The 19,040-nt window shown below is 44.0% G+C and overlaps 1 protein-coding gene across 1 annotated transcript in view; it reads right to left on the bottom strand.

Moving 5' to 3' along the window:
* Positions 1-19,040, bottom strand: part of LOC126353900 (fatty acid synthase-like) — a 445,172-nt gene that overhangs the window by 362,354 nt on the left and 63,778 nt on the right. The window contains exon 2 of the mRNA XM_050003124.1: positions 11,142-11,283. Within this exon, the coding sequence (XP_049859081.1) occupies positions 11,142-11,283 (142 nt within the window). The remainder of the gene's footprint in view (positions 1-11,141; positions 11,284-19,040) is intronic.

Genomic DNA, 19,040 nt, shown 5'->3' with positions numbered 1-19,040 from the left:
CTTTTATCTTGCTAAAGGTGGCAGTCCCAATTCCATCCTCATAAGGAATTTGGCCTCGCCTCATACAATAACATAGTCTTTCGCTGCTCTCTCAAAAACTCTTCCTGGAATTAACGATAAAATTTTTAATACTGTACCGATTCACTGAATAAGCAGCTACGGGTGTCACTCTTATGACATCTAATATTTAGTAAAAAATATGGCTGCTACTCAGACAGCAGACCACACCAGTTTCTTAGACAAAGAGTGTAAACAGATCTACGTCAGCACATAAGTTGGCACATTCTTCTAAACGCAAACTTCCTCTCGAACTTTACAACAGACGAGAGGCAGGATACTGTTATACTGACATAACTATACTGGGGGTCAAAGGACATACACTACTGTTTGTAACACGTGAAACACTCAGAAGCAATGATCTGCAAAACGCCACAATAAGAAGACGTGTAGAAAAGCGGAACCATAATAAGTGAGGCCGGCCTGTGTGGCCGAACGGTTCTAGGCGCTTCAGTCTGGAACCGCGCGACCTATACGGTCTCAGGTTCGAATCCTGCCTCGAGCATGGATGTGTGTGATGTCCTTAGGTTAGTTATGTTTAAGTAGTTCTAAGTTCTAGGGGACTGATGACCTCAGATGTTAAGTCCCATAGTGCTCAGAGCCATGTGAACGATAAAACGCTCTCAGGTTTCCACCCACGGAAGCTCTTGTTCTACCAGCTGTTCTGGACATGATGTCTACGACAGTCTAATACATATGTCCTCGGAGTCTCTCGCGACGGCATACATGAATAAAACATTCTCGTTTTTGAAGCCGCGTCAATTCGAATAAAATCCTCGAGCTTTCGATGACCATCCCCGCCATCGTCGTCAGGAGTTCACTGACTGCCGGGGTCGCTACTGTCTCTCGCCCCCAAGTTACGAGATATGTTGCGCCCTCTTAAAGACGACATTGCTCTTCGAGTGTCTGGCGTGTATGGTGTACCCTGTGTATGTGGCAGCTTGTATATCGGACAAACAATTCGCACGGTTGCAGAGCGTTGTACTGAGCACAAACGCCATATAAAACAAAGGGAGCTTGACAAGTCGGCCATAGCGGTGCATTGCCTATAAAATGGACATAAAATACAGTTCGAGAATACAAAAATGTTGACTCGTGCATCTACACTTGGGACTCCGTTGTAAAGGAAGCGGCCGAGACTCGTTCAAACAACAACAATTTCAACAGTGACCAGGGGTACATACTCAGCAGGGCATGGGGGCGGGCGTTGGACATCGAAAGAAAGCAAAGACAGATGCGCTACGCGGGAGCGGCAGTTTCAAACGTGGCGCCGCCCATGGCGCCACCTGACGTCACTGGTGCTGCTACGGGCAGTAGCTCCGCTAACTGCCTGGGTCGACATAAGCGCGCGCGACACAGTGGGTCTATCTGATTGGCTGCTAATGATGTCATCATGCCTATACAAGAGAAAACCGTAGCAGCCCCAGCAGTCAGTGAACTCTTGACGACGATGGCGGACATGGTCATCGAAAGCTCGAGGATTTTATTCGAATTGACGCCGCTTCAAAACCGAGGACGTTTTATTCAGTCTAATACATACTATGAGCGTCGAATCAGCTGCCAAGCAAATGACAAGTGTGCCTTTGTCAGACAACACTATTAGTCGTCGATTACTCGATATGACTGAAGATATTATTAACGAGATCGCTGAAAAATTCAAAGTTAATGGTAATTTCGCTATTCAGTTAGATGCACCTACAGACAACCACAATGATGTGCAAGTGATTTGTTAAATGCAGTTTACACATAACAACAAAACTCATGAAGGTCTTCCTGTCTACAGGAAAATAGGTCTTGAAGCAAATACTACACTCTTTTACAGAAGAAATCAACATTAATTGGGAAAACTGTGTAGGCGTTTAGGTTGTAGTATAGCTGGCTGTTACGGCGGATTGCGAGCTCTGATTCGTAAAGGGGTCTCTTGTTCTATTTCGACACGCTCTTTTAGTAACCGAGGAGCAATGGCATCAAAAAGCATGACTCGTATGCTTCACTAAGAATTTCAATAAGTGATCCAAATAATAATCTCCATTAGAAGTGATCCAATAAAGCGGAGATGTTTCAACAAATGTGCGGCGGTATGGGTTTTCACGTGGGAATGTCTTGAAAAGAATGTGTGAACTCAAGAATGAACTTTACTATTATCTTGTTCAAGACAAGCCTTTGAGTTCCGAGAAGTTCGTAGACAGTAACCTTTTAAAGCTCGCATGTCTACACTGACATGCCAAAACATTATGACCACTGCCCTCGCGACGTTGGATGCCACCTGGCGGCGTTACGTGTACGTGACGCGGTAACAAAAGTATGTAAGCGGAGCAGACACGCACAAGGGATCACCCTAGTGAAGATATGGGCTGCAAATGGGGAAATCCATTGAGATAAGCGACTTTGACACAGGGCAGATCGTTATTAAACAGGACCTGTGAACGAGTATCTTGAAAACGACGAAGCTGGTTAAATGTTCTCAAGCTACTGTCGTGAGCATCTACGGAAAGAGGTAGCAGGACAGCACAGCTACCACTAGCCGCTAAATGGTTGGACGTCCACCACTCTTCATAGAACGTGGGGGTCCGGAGGCTTGTGTGCTCTGTAAAACAGGATACATGGTGATCTGCACGTCTCTGCCGAAAGAGCATAACACTGCTGCATGCACAAGTGTCCCCGAGCACACCATTCATTGGACATTGTTGAACATGGAGCTCCGTAGCACACCATCCCTGTGTGTTCATATGCTGACCCAACATTGTCAGTTACGATTGCAGTGGGCACGGGACCGTGGAATTCGACCGTCGATCAATGAAACCGTGTCGGCTCTTCGAATGAATCACTTTTTTGCTAAACTAGGTCGATGGTCCTCTCCACAAACGCCGCCATCGAGGCGATCGTCGGCTCGAATCATGTAGCGCGCCACGGACGCAGGCTGATGGGAGCAGTATCATGCAATGGGAGACATTCTCCTGCTCTTACATGGGACCTGAGACAATCTCCTGCTCTCACATGGGACTGCGGTAGTAACAGAGGACACGCTGACAGCTGCGAACCACCTGCATCCCTTCACACTTGATGTCTTCCCCGACGTCCATATCATTCTTCAGCAGTGTAATTGCCCGTGTCTCGGAGCCAGAACGTGCTACGGTGGTTTGAGGAGTATTATAGTGAACTCACGTTGATGTCTCGGTAAATAAACAAATGGCGGGTGACGAGGGCCTCCCGTCGGGTAGACCGCTCGCCTGGTGCAAGTCTTTCGATTTGACGCCACTTCGGCGACTTGCGCGTCGATGGGGATGAAATGATGATGATTAGGACAACACAACACCCAGTCCCTGAGCAGAGAAAATCTCCGACAGAGCCGGCAATCGAACCCGGGCCCTTAGGATTGACAGTCCGTCGCGCTGACCACTCAGTTACCGGGGGCGGACGATGTCTCGGTGACCAAATTCGTCTAATGTAAATCCTATGGAACCCATCTGGATCACTTTCGGGCACCATCACCGCGCACGCAAATCAGCGGCCCCTTATTTTCTCGAACTCCATGAGCTGTGCGTAGACATCTAATGCCACATACCTCCATAAAACATATCAACAAACTGTGGGATCCCTGATACACAGAACCAGCGATGTATGTCGTTCCCAAGACGGACAAACAAGATATTAAACAAATGGTCACAACGTTTTGGCTCACCAGTGCATGTGACGTCTTTGAAAAATCCAGTTCGTTGAATTTATTCCTTCAAGGTAAAGAGATCAACATTCTGGAACTGTTAGACAGAACTTCAGCCTTTAGAAAGAAACTGCTATTGTGGACAAAAAGTTGGGGAATAAAGATGTACATCATGTTTCTTTCTTGCTCTTGACATGGTTTTAGAAGACAATGACTTTTACTTGAGTGGATAATTGAGGCCTGTGCTTGTGAGTCATTTATATGAACTCAGTGGTTACTTTCCGAAGAACTTTCCAGAGGAAACTGGTTAACGTAAATAGATCAGACGGCCTTTCAGTACAGAACTTCGGTCAAAACTTAACACTGAAGGAAAAAAAGCAATTTATTAATATTTCTTCAGACTCCACATTGGCATCAATGATTGTTTCCTCATCACTGCTTGAGTTTTGGGCTTGTTGAAGCCAGAGTATTCACAAGCAAGTAACAAGGCTCTGCGAGGTTTGATATCATTTGCAACATACTGTTTATGTGAGGTAGGTTTATCAACATTGGCAGTCCTCAACATGAAATATAGATCACGAATAAATGTGGAGAAAGAGACGCGAGTCGCAGTTTCTAACCTTGGGCCGAGATTCGAAGAACGGGCGATGAAGAAGCAGGCTCATCCTTCCCACTTATTTCTTGCAAGAATAAGACTGAATAAAACTAAGTGGATGTTTATGTTCATATCAAGGGAGCCGAGGACCCAAAAAGTTAGAAAACTACTGACCTAGACTACTGACCGTGTAATTATTGTAAAGTCGTTGCCTCTTTTCAGGGACCATATGTTAGTCTGGCCTCTCCACAGAGTCCAAACTCCTCCGATATGGTTGCATCTACTATATGGGTATCTGCAACGTTGAGGCACCTAAGCCGTCCCACTTTGTCTAGGACCATGTTTCCTTGGGGGGGTAGAGGGGGGGGGGGATAAGTAAGAGCTGCAATTTATTTGTAGCTCTCACCGGCTGGCAGTGTTGTCTGCGGATGCACTAAGAGACAGAACTTCAATGTTTTGTGTCTCACGGTAGCGGTTAAATGTCCAACCGAGGTCGCTGTTGAGCACGCATATTCTTTGCTGACAAGTGTTTAAACTATCAGCACGACGAAAGTGCGAAACAGGTCGCAAGGCGACACCTGAAATGTAACCTAGACCAACATTTTTGCCGTAGACACAGTGTGCGCACGTCTAAGCCTGAATGGGTACTTCGAGGTATGTTCACAGACTGAACATTCTCGGACACGACTGAAGATCCCAGGCGCTCAATTCAACTGCTCTGAAATTACCGGTTTATCCCAGTAAAACAGGTGGCTGCCAGTAACGATTATCTGCTGTCAAAAGAGTATTGAGATTTCCGATAAAAAAAAAGACACACAAATTACGCAACTAGAAAGGGCGGTGCAGAATGTGCTTTGGGCAGTTTAGTAGATGCAGATGAATAGGTAGAATTCATCGACGTGGATTTCCAAAACGACTTCCACGCTGAACCATGTCGTCAAATAGTTATGAAAATGATGGAGTAACGCCACAGGTAGGTGACTGGCTGGAACAATTTTTGACTAATACACCAGTACGTAATTGTGGAAAGCCAAAGTTCGACAGACACGGAAATAACGTAGGATGTTCCGCAGAAAATATAAATTATTTATCACAAGTTGTAAGATGAATTATTATATAACTCGCTGACGATTTTTACAGGAAATATGGTCGCTCTATTTAAAGAAATCCAGAAGGATCTGGCCAGAATTTCTTCTTTCTGCACTGAATGGCAGTCATCAGTAGTTGCGAATAATTTTTTACCCACCTGGCAAGTGCTAGAGGACGTATTGGAGCATGCTTTCTTTTAATCCCAGTGCACTGCAAAATATAATATAGATGTTATCGTGCTAGAGATGTGGAAACTGAAACAGTTTGCCATTCTGCGAAAACGATTGGCAGTGATACTATTAATATATTAGTACTGAGCATATGTGGCTTGCTGTCGGCTAGTAGACAGCAACAACAGAAAGCGACAGCTCGGTAACCATTTGTTCGCATCTTTGTTGCCCGAATTGCCACGTCTTCTGTGGCGATCAGTGGCGCCCCCCTCCACCAATAGTCAAAAGTAGGAGCCTGCCCCCCCCCCCCCCCCCTCAATATTCAAACATGCATTTCTCACCGCTCTCTCCCCCTTCGTCATTCTTTATTGGGAAATTTGTTAAAACTTGCACATACATTTTTGCATAATAGTATGTAATGATTATGTAGAACAAAAATACCGATTTAACGAGCTATTGCGTATTGCTTTCTGCTACTCCTCCAACGTCTGCATATGACGAACTGTCGTGACAGGGTTTGTCCCCTGCATCTGCACTATTCACACACTTTTACTGTACGGAGGTATGCGGCGAACGAAAGCTCACCATGAGCTCGCAGCGCTTTGGCTGCTAGGACGAGCTCCACTTCCTCCCACAGCAGCCTGCTGGCAGTTTGAAAAAGAAACTAGTGATCAATAGTGACACCGAATTTGATGGCGATCGCTGGAAGGACTAGGTAATGTTAAAGACTCTTCATTCATTTTTGTAAATTCTATTGACAATCACTACGTACAACGCCACACAAATCAGCACCGGCTCCGGGGATTTTGCCGCCCCTCGCAAACATGTCAAGCGCCCCCCCCCCCCCCTCTCCCACAACCCCCCTTTTTCGACATAGTCAACTTTTCCCACAATATATTTCATACGCCTCATTTTCACATATCACACTCATTCGTCCCTTTGTTGCGAATATGTTTTAAGTTCAAAGCAGCAGTCAGTGATACGTTTACAGTGCAATATATTTTAAGGCATTTTTGTTGGAGGAAACGTTTCTTTCGTAAATCGGAGCACACTGTTTCTGTACCATAGATAATTTTCAATAAGATCCTTGATTTTATGAATAATTTGTATTTCCGTTTTATTCTCACATTCATTCATTTACGCAAGATGGATTTGCCGCCCCCAAAAATGTGCCCTGGGCGATGGCACGGTTCGCCCCTCCCTCCCTAGAGCCGGCCCTGACAATAATCAACGCTATTGATACATGGCTACTTCTTGTTAGTACGCAGGCCGCAGCTAATGTTGGCAGCGAACGTAAATATTCCGGAGCTGGGCATCGCCAGTGGTCAGTTAGTCTTAACTGTGACTCGGTTCAGTTGTTAATCTTTAGTCCGTTACTGTCCAGTTTAAAATGGACAAGTTTATAATTAGGAAGAAATGTGGCAATGTGGCAAGTGTTAGCGATGGTGAAGCTAGACCCAGTGTTAGTGGTGCTGTGTGACAACAAAGACACAGATAGTGACTGAACTGTGGCGATGACAAAAATACTGTTCCCGGAAAAAACAACGCTGATATCTCTGAACACTATGGGACTTAACTTCTGAGGTCATTAGTCCCCTAGAACTTAGAACTACTTAAACCTAACTAACCTAAGGACATCACACACATCCATGCCCGAGGCAGGATTCGAACCTGCGACCGCGCTGTTCCAGACTGTAGCACCTAGAACCACTCGGCCACCCCGGCCGGCACGCTGTTATGAGCCCTCTTGGAAACAACAATTTGCGTGGATCGATTACAATAAGGTAAAAGATGTTGTTTTTTTTTGCAAAATTTGCAGACACATGTTTGAAGAAAATCGTTTTCAGTTTTCTCACAAAATGGAAAAAACTTTCATGGAAACTGGTTTTTCGAACTGGAAGAAAGTTGAAAGCGCATGAAGCATCGGGCTGCCACAGAGAAGCTGTACTGAAATTCAGATCCTTAAAATCGAATGTCGATGTATTTATCCAGATTTCCAAAGAGAAAAACTGACAGAAATGAGAGAAAACCGAGCTTGTTTACTAAAAATCATATGTTCTCCGTTATTTAGCAGTACAGGGGCTTTGCAATACGTGGGCATACTGATGAAACAAGTAACTTTGACAATTTATTACGCCTTCGATGTGAAGATAATCAACTACTTTCAATATGGCTACAGCGCGAAACTTACAAATGGTCATCCCATGATGTGCAAAACCAAATTTTGGCCATTTTAAGTCATACACTTCTTAGAAAATTATTGGAGGATGTCAAGAGGGCAAAGTATTTTGCAATAAGCAATAATAGCGAACGAAACAACAGACATAGCCACCATAGACCAATTTAGTATCCCTATAAGATTTGTTGATGCTTCGCTAGAGATAGAAGCACATTTTTTAGGGCTATACTCAATACAAAGTACCAAAGCTAAGGCTCTGTTTGATATTATTATCGACATTTTAAGACGAGTTGATTTGCCTACATCTAATTGTAGGGGCCAATGCTTTGACGGTTCAGCTAACATGGCCGGATTATATAATGGTGTCCAGGCAAAGTTTATGGAAATGGAGAAGAGAGCTATTTTTGTGCACTGCCTTGCACACTGTTTAGATCTAACACTACAAGACACTGTGAAATCAGTTCCAGAATGTCGAAATGCATTGAGTGTTATGAAGGATTTAATACATTTTGTGAGAGATTCACCTAAAAGGTTAGATCTTTTTGCTCACCTGAAGGCAGATGCCTCTACAAATTGGAAACCACTTTGTCTTACAAGTTAGGCCGTAAGATACTTAGCAGTGTCTTCAGTTTTGTCCACTATACAGAACTTCAGGAATTTTTCTAAATGTTTCAAGAAATGACAACTCAGACACTGGAGCCAAAGCAAACGGCTTTTTGATTAATATGCAGACATATGATTTCTTTTTCATATTATCACTTATGGTAAAACTGTTTGGTCACACTGATTCCGTAAACATAGCACTACAGAGGAAATCCCTACTCTTGGAGAAGGCCAATAAGATGATTTCCACTCTTGTAACTTCTATTAAATTTATAAGAAACAATTTTGAATCATTCTGGGGTGAAGTAACTTCAAAATGTCAAGATCTGGATGTTGATTCCTCAAAATTACCCCGCAGAAGAAAAGTCCCTAAGAAATACGATGACTCCATCAATTGATCTGTAGAAACATGTGACAAATATAGAAGATTGTATTATGAAACAATGGGTACATCCATCAGCTTCTTGGAATCACGGTTCAAAACTCAGTCATTCATGTTTGTTTTTGTTGGTTTTAATGGAGTTTTAATTTTGCTCTGTGTGTAACTGTACAGTGGCGGTATTTTTTTCTTTTTTAATGGTTAATCAGTAGCTTTATTCCTCACAAACCACTCTGAAATCTTTTCATTTGTGACTTCAGCATGCAGCCTAAGAGCCTTTCTATTTCCACCTTCAATCAATACTCTGGTGTCATCTGCAAATAGGGCTGGTTTGGAATGTCGAACATGTAGATGGAAACGCAAAGTTATCTGTCAAATGTATTACCTAATAAAATGATTCTTGCCCCCCCCCCAAAAAAAAATTAAATATTTTCACGTTAGCGCCTCTGGTGGCGATCCTCGCGGTGCTGTCTCCTACCGCCATCTAGTGGCGCTACTCAAGAAGAGAACACGGCAAGTGCCATAATCCGATGTCCCAGAAACTTCACTCAGAGGAAGAGGGATTAAAATAAGCCAACACGTGTACTGGCTTATCCGTACATGCTTGAACATTTCTAAGAAAAGACGGTCAAAATTTTCGAAGCAATTTAGATGCCTTTCATCGCTTGATAAGTTCAAGTGAAGTGTTGGAACTGTCCGTAGCATCGCGGCTTTGTATATACTATTTACACTGCGTGTTCAAAACTCGATTATTGTTTCATTTTATTTTTCATATATCTCCCTATGACCATAGAATGTTGCTAGACGAATGTTTCTCATCGAGTTAGGGGATACAAGGGCGTTATATGAAGTGTAAAATTACAACTGTGTGTCACAATAAGTCTCACACATTTCTCATATAATATATGTGTGAATGGTCCATTGCTGTCTGTTCACTTTGAAAAATAAATCTGGAATGATGTGTTTCTCTTACTGATTCCCTCAAGTGACAAAACCAGCTGGACAGGTCAGAATCGATAGAATACAACACCCTCCTTGCAAGCTGCAGGAGTAAATAGGTAGACTTGTTCGCCAACCGAAATCCGTTTCTCGGGAACAAGTATCCAACACTACCTATATTATTGACAAGACACACAACACAAATTTCACTGAAGACAAAAAATTTCTCATTCATTTATTATTTTACACATTCACATAGTAATCTTCTACAGACATGGGTAGATAAATGAAAATATGTGGAGAGACAGTGCGGAATTGCGACGCTAGATGCAGTGCTACCACTCCGGCTGGACTAGTTACGTGCCAAAATGCAAATAAAATACTTCGAAAACTTTGACTGTCGTTTTCTCAGAAACTTTCGAGTATCTACGAATGAATCAAGACACGATTTCGCTTATATTGCCCCTTTTTTCCAGTGTGCAAAGTTTCTGGGAAATCGGGTTATGTTACTTAACATGTTCTCATCGTCAGACGCTGCTGTAACACTGGTCCCTCTTAGGGTTTTTCGTCCCTGTTAATACGTGCTGTTAAATCGAATATCGAAGCAGACACACTCTGTGGCGCTCTCTCAAACGGAAACGTGAAACTGTACTATTTAAAAAAAACGTTACACTTGTAACTCGAAAGAAACAGATAAAACATGAGCGGCGTTTGTTTGGGCTGACAACGTATACATACAGCAAAAACGAACATTAACTATCTGCCGAAACACCAGAGAAAATGAGACTGACGACTCTTAGGAGAGACATCTGGCGTGTGTGGACTTAAAGACATAAATCGCGGTAATTGCAGGTTCGTTATAGTATTATACACTTACTGATTCGATGCCAAGCGACGGCTTCAGAATTGTCACTTGGGAGAACGTCTGGAACGGTGCCTACTGAGCTTTGGGAGGCGAAATGTTATGGCTCCAAAGGCTCGAAGCACGATGGGTCTTAACATCTGAGGTCATCAGTCCCCTAGACTTAGAACTACTTCAACCTAAATAACCTAAGGACATCACACACATCCATGCCCGAGGCAAGTTTCGAACCTGCGACCATAGCAGCAGCGCGGTTCCGGACTGAAGCGCCTAGAACCGCTCGGCTACAGCGGCCGGCGGCGAAGTGTTAAGCTACTTCAGTAAAATCAGCAGCAAAATTCACACACAGCCCGCCAAAGGTTTGCGCCAGAGTGCGTGGTAAAAAAATGCTTACTTACTTGGTGTTCGAAACTGTTATACATAAAAATAGGGCATAAGCCTATAAATGTATTAGTTCACAGATATGAACGAAGTATTTCAGTCTGCCTATTGAAGGGACTCTGTATCTTGGCACGTTCACAACGTCCAGTGACTGAAGAAATCACCATCGTTCCATGAGACAAGTGACAAGTCTGATCATAGAAACTGCTGCTGGTTTAAGACTTACCACTCCCCCAGCGGCACCCGCCGGCAGTTACCATATTCTCTCCACTGTACAGCTTTTCCTTTAGCTCCTCTACTGAGTCGCATCCCGGGAAACGTCCGGACATGCCGGAGATGACGACAGTTGGCTTCTCAGGAGTATCCATCTGCGAAAGACCACAACGAAAACGGTTTTACAGATAACTCTTGTGCCACACCATCTATTCACATCTGATCATATTAACGAAAGCATTAAACTCTTTCCATGTCTTCTACTTCTTAAGTTTGAGCGATGTCTTATGAAAAGTATCCCGCCGATATAAAAGGAGGTGAGGAGTGTTGTGTTGTTAGTATGCTACCGAACAGACAGACCAGCTACAGGAGGTGGCACAGTGGTGTATGCATCACCTCACTGTAGTACCATCAGATCCACCTACCACCACTCAACATAGTAGAAGCCACTGGAGTGGTACTGGAGACCTCCAGGGGCAGAATCCAGTTCGAGCCGTCTACATAACACCACGCAGACACTTTAGGACACTCGACACGCTGTTGCTAACATTGTCCGAACTTCTACAGGAATCAGTAATTTGCTAAGAGTGTGTTAATGGACAAAAGACGCTGCATTGCATTTTGTTGGAATTTGAGTTGGGCAGGGATTGCGTCCGTATGACTGAGATGGTTAAGGCAACCGCTCATGAGAAGCGGTAAATCTCGGTTGACGTCCCGGTCCGACACAAATTTTCAGCTTTCACCATTGCATTTCCACAACGCCCTGTGTGGCTAGAAAACACGAAGTTCCACTCATCCCTTTCCTCTCAGTCCCCATTCTCTATTTCATATAAATATGAGTACCAGTCGAAGCCATTCTGTCGGAAATGTGAGCCAGTCAGGGACTGTGTCCGGATGGCCAAACCAGTTACGCAACCGTTCATGAGAACCAGTAAATACGAGTTCCAGTCCTAGTGCAGCACAAATTTTCAACTTCCGCCCCGTGCAGCTGCATGTTACGAAACCCATCCCCTTTTTTCCCCCATTCTTTATTACATACAAAATATTATTTCTATATTTTTGTTTATCCTATGAGGGTAATCAATTATTATCCGCAATTTAGTTATAATTTTTTTATTTTGGTAGTACAGTCGTTTTACGTAGATGACGCTTGCTTTGTTTATTTGTTGTTATATCTTTGCAGTTTTCAAGCTGCTAGGTTAGTTTCGTTATCGCTGCCGTGCTGTTAATCATGGCTGCTGCGCTGTCTATTTGCACAAAACAAGAGTAACATTCAGTGACCCGTTTTTTGCTGTCGGAAGGCGTATCAGGGGCCGAAATTCATCGAAGACTTTCGGTACAGTATGGGAACAGTGTTTTGCCACAAAGGAGTGTCTAAGAACGGATTGAAAATTTCCGAAATGGTCGCACATATGTTACACAGGATGAAAGAGCCGGCGACCGTTTACCGCCTCAAATGAAGAAACCATTGAGCGTTCACGTAAAATGATTCTCGGAGACAGACGCTTAACTATTGGCGAAGTGACACATCGTCTGCAAATTAGTCACGGTTCTGCCTACGAAATCATCCACAACAGACTTGGGTTTAATAAAGTTTGTGCAAGACGAGTCCCAAAACAACTCACACAGTTGCATAAACAAACGCGCTTGGACATCTGCAAAAAACATTTGGATCGCTATGGTAAAGAAGGGGACAACTTCTTAGACAGGATCATTACTGGCGACGAAACATGGATCCATCATTACGAGCCGGAGAGTAAACGGCAGAGTATGTAATGGAAGCATCCAAATTCGCCGTGCATGAAAAAGTTCAAGACGCAACCGTTCGCAGGAAAACTGATGCTTCCGGTTTTTTGGGACACGTAAGGTCCAGTACTGACACATCATGGGGAAAGGGGCACAACAACAAACAGTGTAGGTTACAGTGAGAGGCTTACTGCCAGGCTAAAGTCTGCATTTCGAAGCAAACGCCTAGGATTGCTGTCAAAAGGTGTTGTGTTGTTGCACGACAATACCCGTCCGCATACTGCTGCCCACACTGCTAAAACGCTCCAGAAACTCAAATTTCAAGTACTAGATCACCCTCCATATAGTACCGATCTTGCTCCTTCTGACTATTACTTGTTTGGTCCACTCAAACAGGCATCAAGTGGCCGTCGATTTGTCTCGGGCGAAACAGTGATAGAGGCGGTGCATTCCTGGCTCGCAGCTCAAACGAGAATCCTCTTTTATGAAGGCATCAGGAAGCTTGTTCAACGATGGACCAAGTGCGTTGAAACGCAAGGAGGCTACGTCGAAAAATGATGTTCTTGTAAGTCTCCTATTTGATTACAATAAAATTTTATAATACTTTGCGAAGTGTGTAACTATGTCTCAGCCGCCAAAGGCACTATCTCTAAGCGAAGTTATTACGTTTCAGGCGCAGCAGATTAAACGACTCCTGCCCAACGTGCAGCTAATCACTACGCCACTATCACAACAAGCAACGCCACAGCTGGTTTTTGCACCCACGTTTCTGCCATTTAACAACAACGAATAGAATTGGCCGTAATATCGCGTTCACGTAGGAGCTCATTTCACCGCATACAACGTCACAGACATAGCGCAATGCTCTTTCTCTCTCCACTATCGGAACCGACGTAAACCGTTAATGTTTAAATCCGTGCCCAGAATCTCATCCAGACGATGTTAGTTACGACTACCTTTCTTTTGCTGCTCGCGATCATGGTCACAACAGCGAGGTTTAAATTTTTTCAACTCAAGAAACAGCCCTCTCACACTATAAAACAGTAGACTGCCGAACTTAGAGGACTAACAAGAGATTTCAGGTGCCTTATTCTGCACTCAATTACAGTGATGTCACGTTACGTCATGCAATCACGCAAAATGTGTCAGACGCACGCATTCGTACCGCTATTCTCAAATTGCCAGAGCCTGATCTGAAAAAAGTTTTGTCTTTTGTGGAATCTCAAAGTATTGTGTGCACAGCTGACGTTGAATTTGGAGCTCCACATACTTCTGCTGTTAAAAGTGAAGTAGTTCATGCCAAAGTTAAAGTGAATGAAAACAGGTCTCAAATTAACAACAGATGTAAAGTCTTGCAGTCTCATGGTACAGAGGTGTACCACAGAATAGAATAAAGAAGTCTTGTCCTCAGTGTTTTTCAAATCATGGTAGAAAAGCTTCTCCTCGTCGTGATGGGATATGTTTCCTATGTCGTAGGCAAGCTCATATCCAAATACACAGAAGCATCAAACAAACTGATATAGGCATGTGCATTCAAATACAGAAATATGTAAACAAGTAGCATACAGCGTTGCGGTCGGCAACGCCTATATAAGACAAGTGTCTAGCGCAGTTGTTAAATCGTTACTGCTGCTGCAATGGCAATATATCAAGATTTAAGTAAGTTTGAACGTGGTGTTACAGTCGGCGCACGAGCGATGGGACACAGCATCTACGAGGTAGCGACAAAGTGGAGATTTTACCGTACGACCATTTCACGATTGTACCGTGAATATCAGGAATCCGGTAAAACATCAAATCTCCGACATCGCTGCGCCCGGAAAAAGATCATGTAAGAACGGGAACAACGGCGAGTGAAGAGACTCGTTAAACATGACAGAAGTGAAACCCTTCCACAAATTGCTGCATATTTCAATACCGGGCCATCAACAACTGCGAATCATTCAACCGAACATCATCAATATGGGCTTTCGGAGCCGAAGGTCCACTCGTGTACGGTACCCTCGATGACTGCACGACACAAAGTTTTACGCCTCACCTGGGCCCGTCAACACCGACAGTGGACTGTTGATGACTGGAAACATGTTGCCTGGTTGGACGAGTATATATATATCGAGCGGATGGATAGGTTTGGATACAAGCTCACGAATCCATGGACACTGCTTATCAGCAGGGGACTGTTCAAGCTGGTGGAGGCTCTGTAGTGGTGTGGGGCGTGTGCAACTGGAGTGATATGGGGCTCCTGATACGTCTAGATAGGTGACACGTACGTAAGCATCCTGTCTGATCACCTGATCCGTTCAGGCCCACTGTGCATTACGACTGACTTGGGAAATGCCAGCAGGACAATACGACACTCCACACGTCCAGAATTGCTACAGAGTGCCTCCAGGAACACTCATCTGAGTTTAAACACTCCCGCTGGCGACCAAACTCCCCAGACATGAACATTATTGAGCATATCTGGGACGCCTTGCACCTTGCAACGTGGTGCTCAGAAGAGATCTCCACCCCGTCCCCCACCCACTCCGTACTCTTATGGATTTATGGACAGTCCTGCAGGATTCATGGTGTCCATTCCCTCCGGCACTACTTCAGACAGTAGTCGAGTCGACGCCATGTCGAGCTGCGGCTCTTTTGCGTGCTCGCGGGGGGCTACACGATATTGGCCAGGTGTACGTTTGTTTGGCTCTTCAGTGTAGTATGTCTGCAAGACAGCCAGGGCTCGTGGAGGGCTGGCGCACGGCTTCAGCGAACCTTTCTGGAAGTGTGTTTTGTGTCAGCAATGCCACTAGCGCTAGCACAAGTGGTGGCTCGCATCCCCACACTGTCGGAAAACTCTACTGTACTATATAGGTCGGAGAACAAACTTTTTATCCAATTAACAGTGGCTCTAAAGATAATTAAATTTCAGCCACACACAGGTGGGTCTGTTTCCCTCATCTGTAAAGACATTTATGGAAGGATTGGTAGCTGATGCATCTCTATTCGTCAGCAGAGTCACCAGATCTCAATATTATTGAGGCTTTGTGTTCCACTTTGGAGATCAGGTTGAGTGATCGCTATCCCCATGCAAGGCCTGTCTTTACCCATTCCGAGACGAATGGAAGTTGTTTTGAATGCTAACGGTTTTCCCACACCGTATTAGGCATGACAGTGTGTTGTGTTTTTGGTGTTTCGTATTTTTGTCCACCACCTGTTGGTAAGAAATCACAATCTATATTGCTAAACAGCTAATCCGATTTATGGTTCATTGCGCAAAATCTCAATTGTGCACGACCACCGCGCTCTGTTTGGCATATATAGGCTAGGTGGAAATTTATATCTAGCACAACTTGTCAGTTACAGCTAATGAGACCACGAAGGACTGAGTTAACAGGTTATGTCTGCAAGACCACGAATACGACAAATACAGACTTAAAAATCAATAGTTTCTCACTAGAGTATCATTACTGAAAAAAATTATTGCGTAAAAAGGGATAAACCAAAGTAAAACAAGATCGAACACATGTCGGCAGAAGAAAGTCTCATAAAAAAGGGTACAAAATGTAGTGTAGCCGATAACGTGGCTTAGTGCGACACTGACATGAAGCATAAAGGACAGAACCACATTTCTAGACAGTGGAATTCCAGTTAGGGTTTCCACTGAATGCGTTCCGTAATTAGCTACTTCCTGCCTCGTAGTTACAAGAGAACGTCTTTTGCTGCGAATAACTCCTGTCTGCAAAAAGGGTAAAAGATCAGATACCCAGAATTACAGAGCAACAACACTTACAGCTGTCTATTGTGAGGTCATAAGGTATTTTCTCAGTTCAAACACTGTGATGTAGGAAGTGAAGCTTGTATCAAAGAATCAACACGGATGCAGTAAAAACCACTCGTGAGAAAAACAGTTCGTTTTATTCACATACGGCATATTGTAAACAGTAGATGCAGACGAATGGGTAGATCACGTCTTCCTCGATATCCAAAAGTTTTGAGCCATGCTGCCTCTATAGCCGTCCATTATTGCGAAAGTGTTGACGGTGCAGGATTTCGTGCACGAACTGACATCTCGATTACGTGCCATACATGTTCGATGGGATTCATGTTGGGCAATCTCGATGGCCAAACCATTCGCCCGATTGTCCAGAATGTTCTTCAGACTAATAGCGAACAGTTGTGGCTCGGTGACATGGCGCACTGTCGTCCATAAAAATTCATTGTTGTTTGGGAACATGAAGTCCATGAATGGCAGACAAAGGTCTCCGAATAGTCAAACATGAGCATTTCCTGTCAATTATCAGTTCAGTCGGACCAAAGGACCTAATCAATTCCATGTAAACACAGCCCACACCATTATGGAGCCACAACCGGCTTGCACAGCGCCTTCTTGGCAACTTAGGTCCTTGGTTCCGTGAGGTCTGCGCCACACTCGAACCTTGCCAAGAGCTCTCAGCAACTGAAATCGAACCGAACTCAACTGACCCGGCAAAGGTTTTGCAGTCGTCTAAAATCCAACCGATTTGGCCAAAAGCGCAGTTCGTGCTGGTAACAAAGGCACTCGCGTCCATCATTTTCTGCCATAGTCTACTGACGCCAAATTTCACCGCACAGTCCTAACGGACACGTTTCTTGTAGGTCCCATATTGATTTCTGTGGTTATTTCAAACAATGCTGATTGTCTGTTAGAAATGACGACTCTATGCAAAGGCCGCTGCTCTCGGTCGTTAAGTGAAGGCTATGGTCCACTGCGTAGTCCGCGGTGAGAGCCAGTGCCTGATATGTAGTATTCTCGGCACAGTCTTGACACCGTGGATCTCGGAATACTGAATTCCCTAACGATTTCCGAAACAGAATGTCCCATGCCTCTAGCTCCAACTACCATTCCGTGTTCAGGTTATGTCCATTCCCGCCGCGCGACTACAATCACCAGTCAAACCAGTGCCGTTTTGTACCATGCCACCTGTATACGTGCATGTCGTTGTATCATGACTTTTTCCATCTGTGTAAATGGAAGGAATATTGGATGTAACGTTCGAAGTCATTAGAGATGGAGCACAAGCTCCGATTGTGCTAAGGCTGGAGAAGGAAATACGCCGTGTCCTTTCAAAGGAACCATTCCGGATATGCCTGGGGCGTTTTAGGGTAATCATGGAAAACATAAATCTAGTCGGCTGGACACAGGTTTGAACAGTCGCTCTCCCGAATGGGTAACTTGTACGCTAACTACTGCGCCACCTTACTCGGTCATAAGTGTAAAGTAACGTCGGGAGATCCCTAGAAAAGCATACATGTTCACACAATACGTAACCAACTTCTCAGATAGAATCAGCAGCACTCTCAGGTTGTCTGATGAAGCGTCACCGCTCGACAATCGTAATGAATACCACAAAGACTAGGATAAAATTTGCGCTTGTTGTAACGAAAATCAGCACTCTTGCGGCTAGATGTAAGATATGCGTATAAAGACGAAGAATCCCGATAGTGTCCGATCACAAGGTTAGAGGTGAACATCTGAGCACGCCACATCATATATTTAGGGGTAACAGTAAGAATCCATACCATTAGGACGACAACGTAAAATAAGTTTACGGAAGGGAAATGAGAGACTTAGATTTGCAGGATGGATTCTTGGAAGGCTCGTTGCATCTGTAAAGGAGGTGGCATATACGACGCTAGTGCAACCAAGTTGGGCCCAGAATTTGGCATCATCATTAAGTAAGTTGTGGAATAGACAACGAAAGAATTCTATCTACTGACTTGGCATAAAATACTAAGACGTTTCGGTACTATGTCAAATCAGTAGACGCATCGAAACCGTCTGTCCAGATATTCTGCCACCATAATGGTATCTAAACGGAGGACGAAAGAGAAAAGGTCGAAATGTCGAACACTTTCTTTCGAACACGTTTCACTGAGGAAGATCATACGCTTCCCCTTCAAGTCGTTGTATGAACGTCAAGACAGCAGGTACCGGGAAGGCTACTGGACATGAGATACTAGAGCGATTATACGAGGGCATGCTGACAAGTAATCCCTCCGAATTTCTATTCGAAAACTGAAAGTTTTTTAAATAAAACTTTAAATAAAACTATCTTTCTTAATATTCAACATCTTTATCCTTCATGTCTATACATTTATTTCTCAACTTAGTAACCCTGACTCTGGTGACAAACACATTCTC

The sequence above is a fragment of the Schistocerca gregaria genome, chromosome 3, assembly GCF_023897955.1.
Source record: "Schistocerca gregaria isolate iqSchGreg1 chromosome 3, iqSchGreg1.2, whole genome shotgun sequence".
NCBI lineage: Eukaryota > Metazoa > Arthropoda > Insecta > Orthoptera > Acrididae > Schistocerca > Schistocerca gregaria.
Note: the sequence above shows the minus strand (reverse complement) of the source record. Positions and strands in the feature narration are given on the sequence as shown.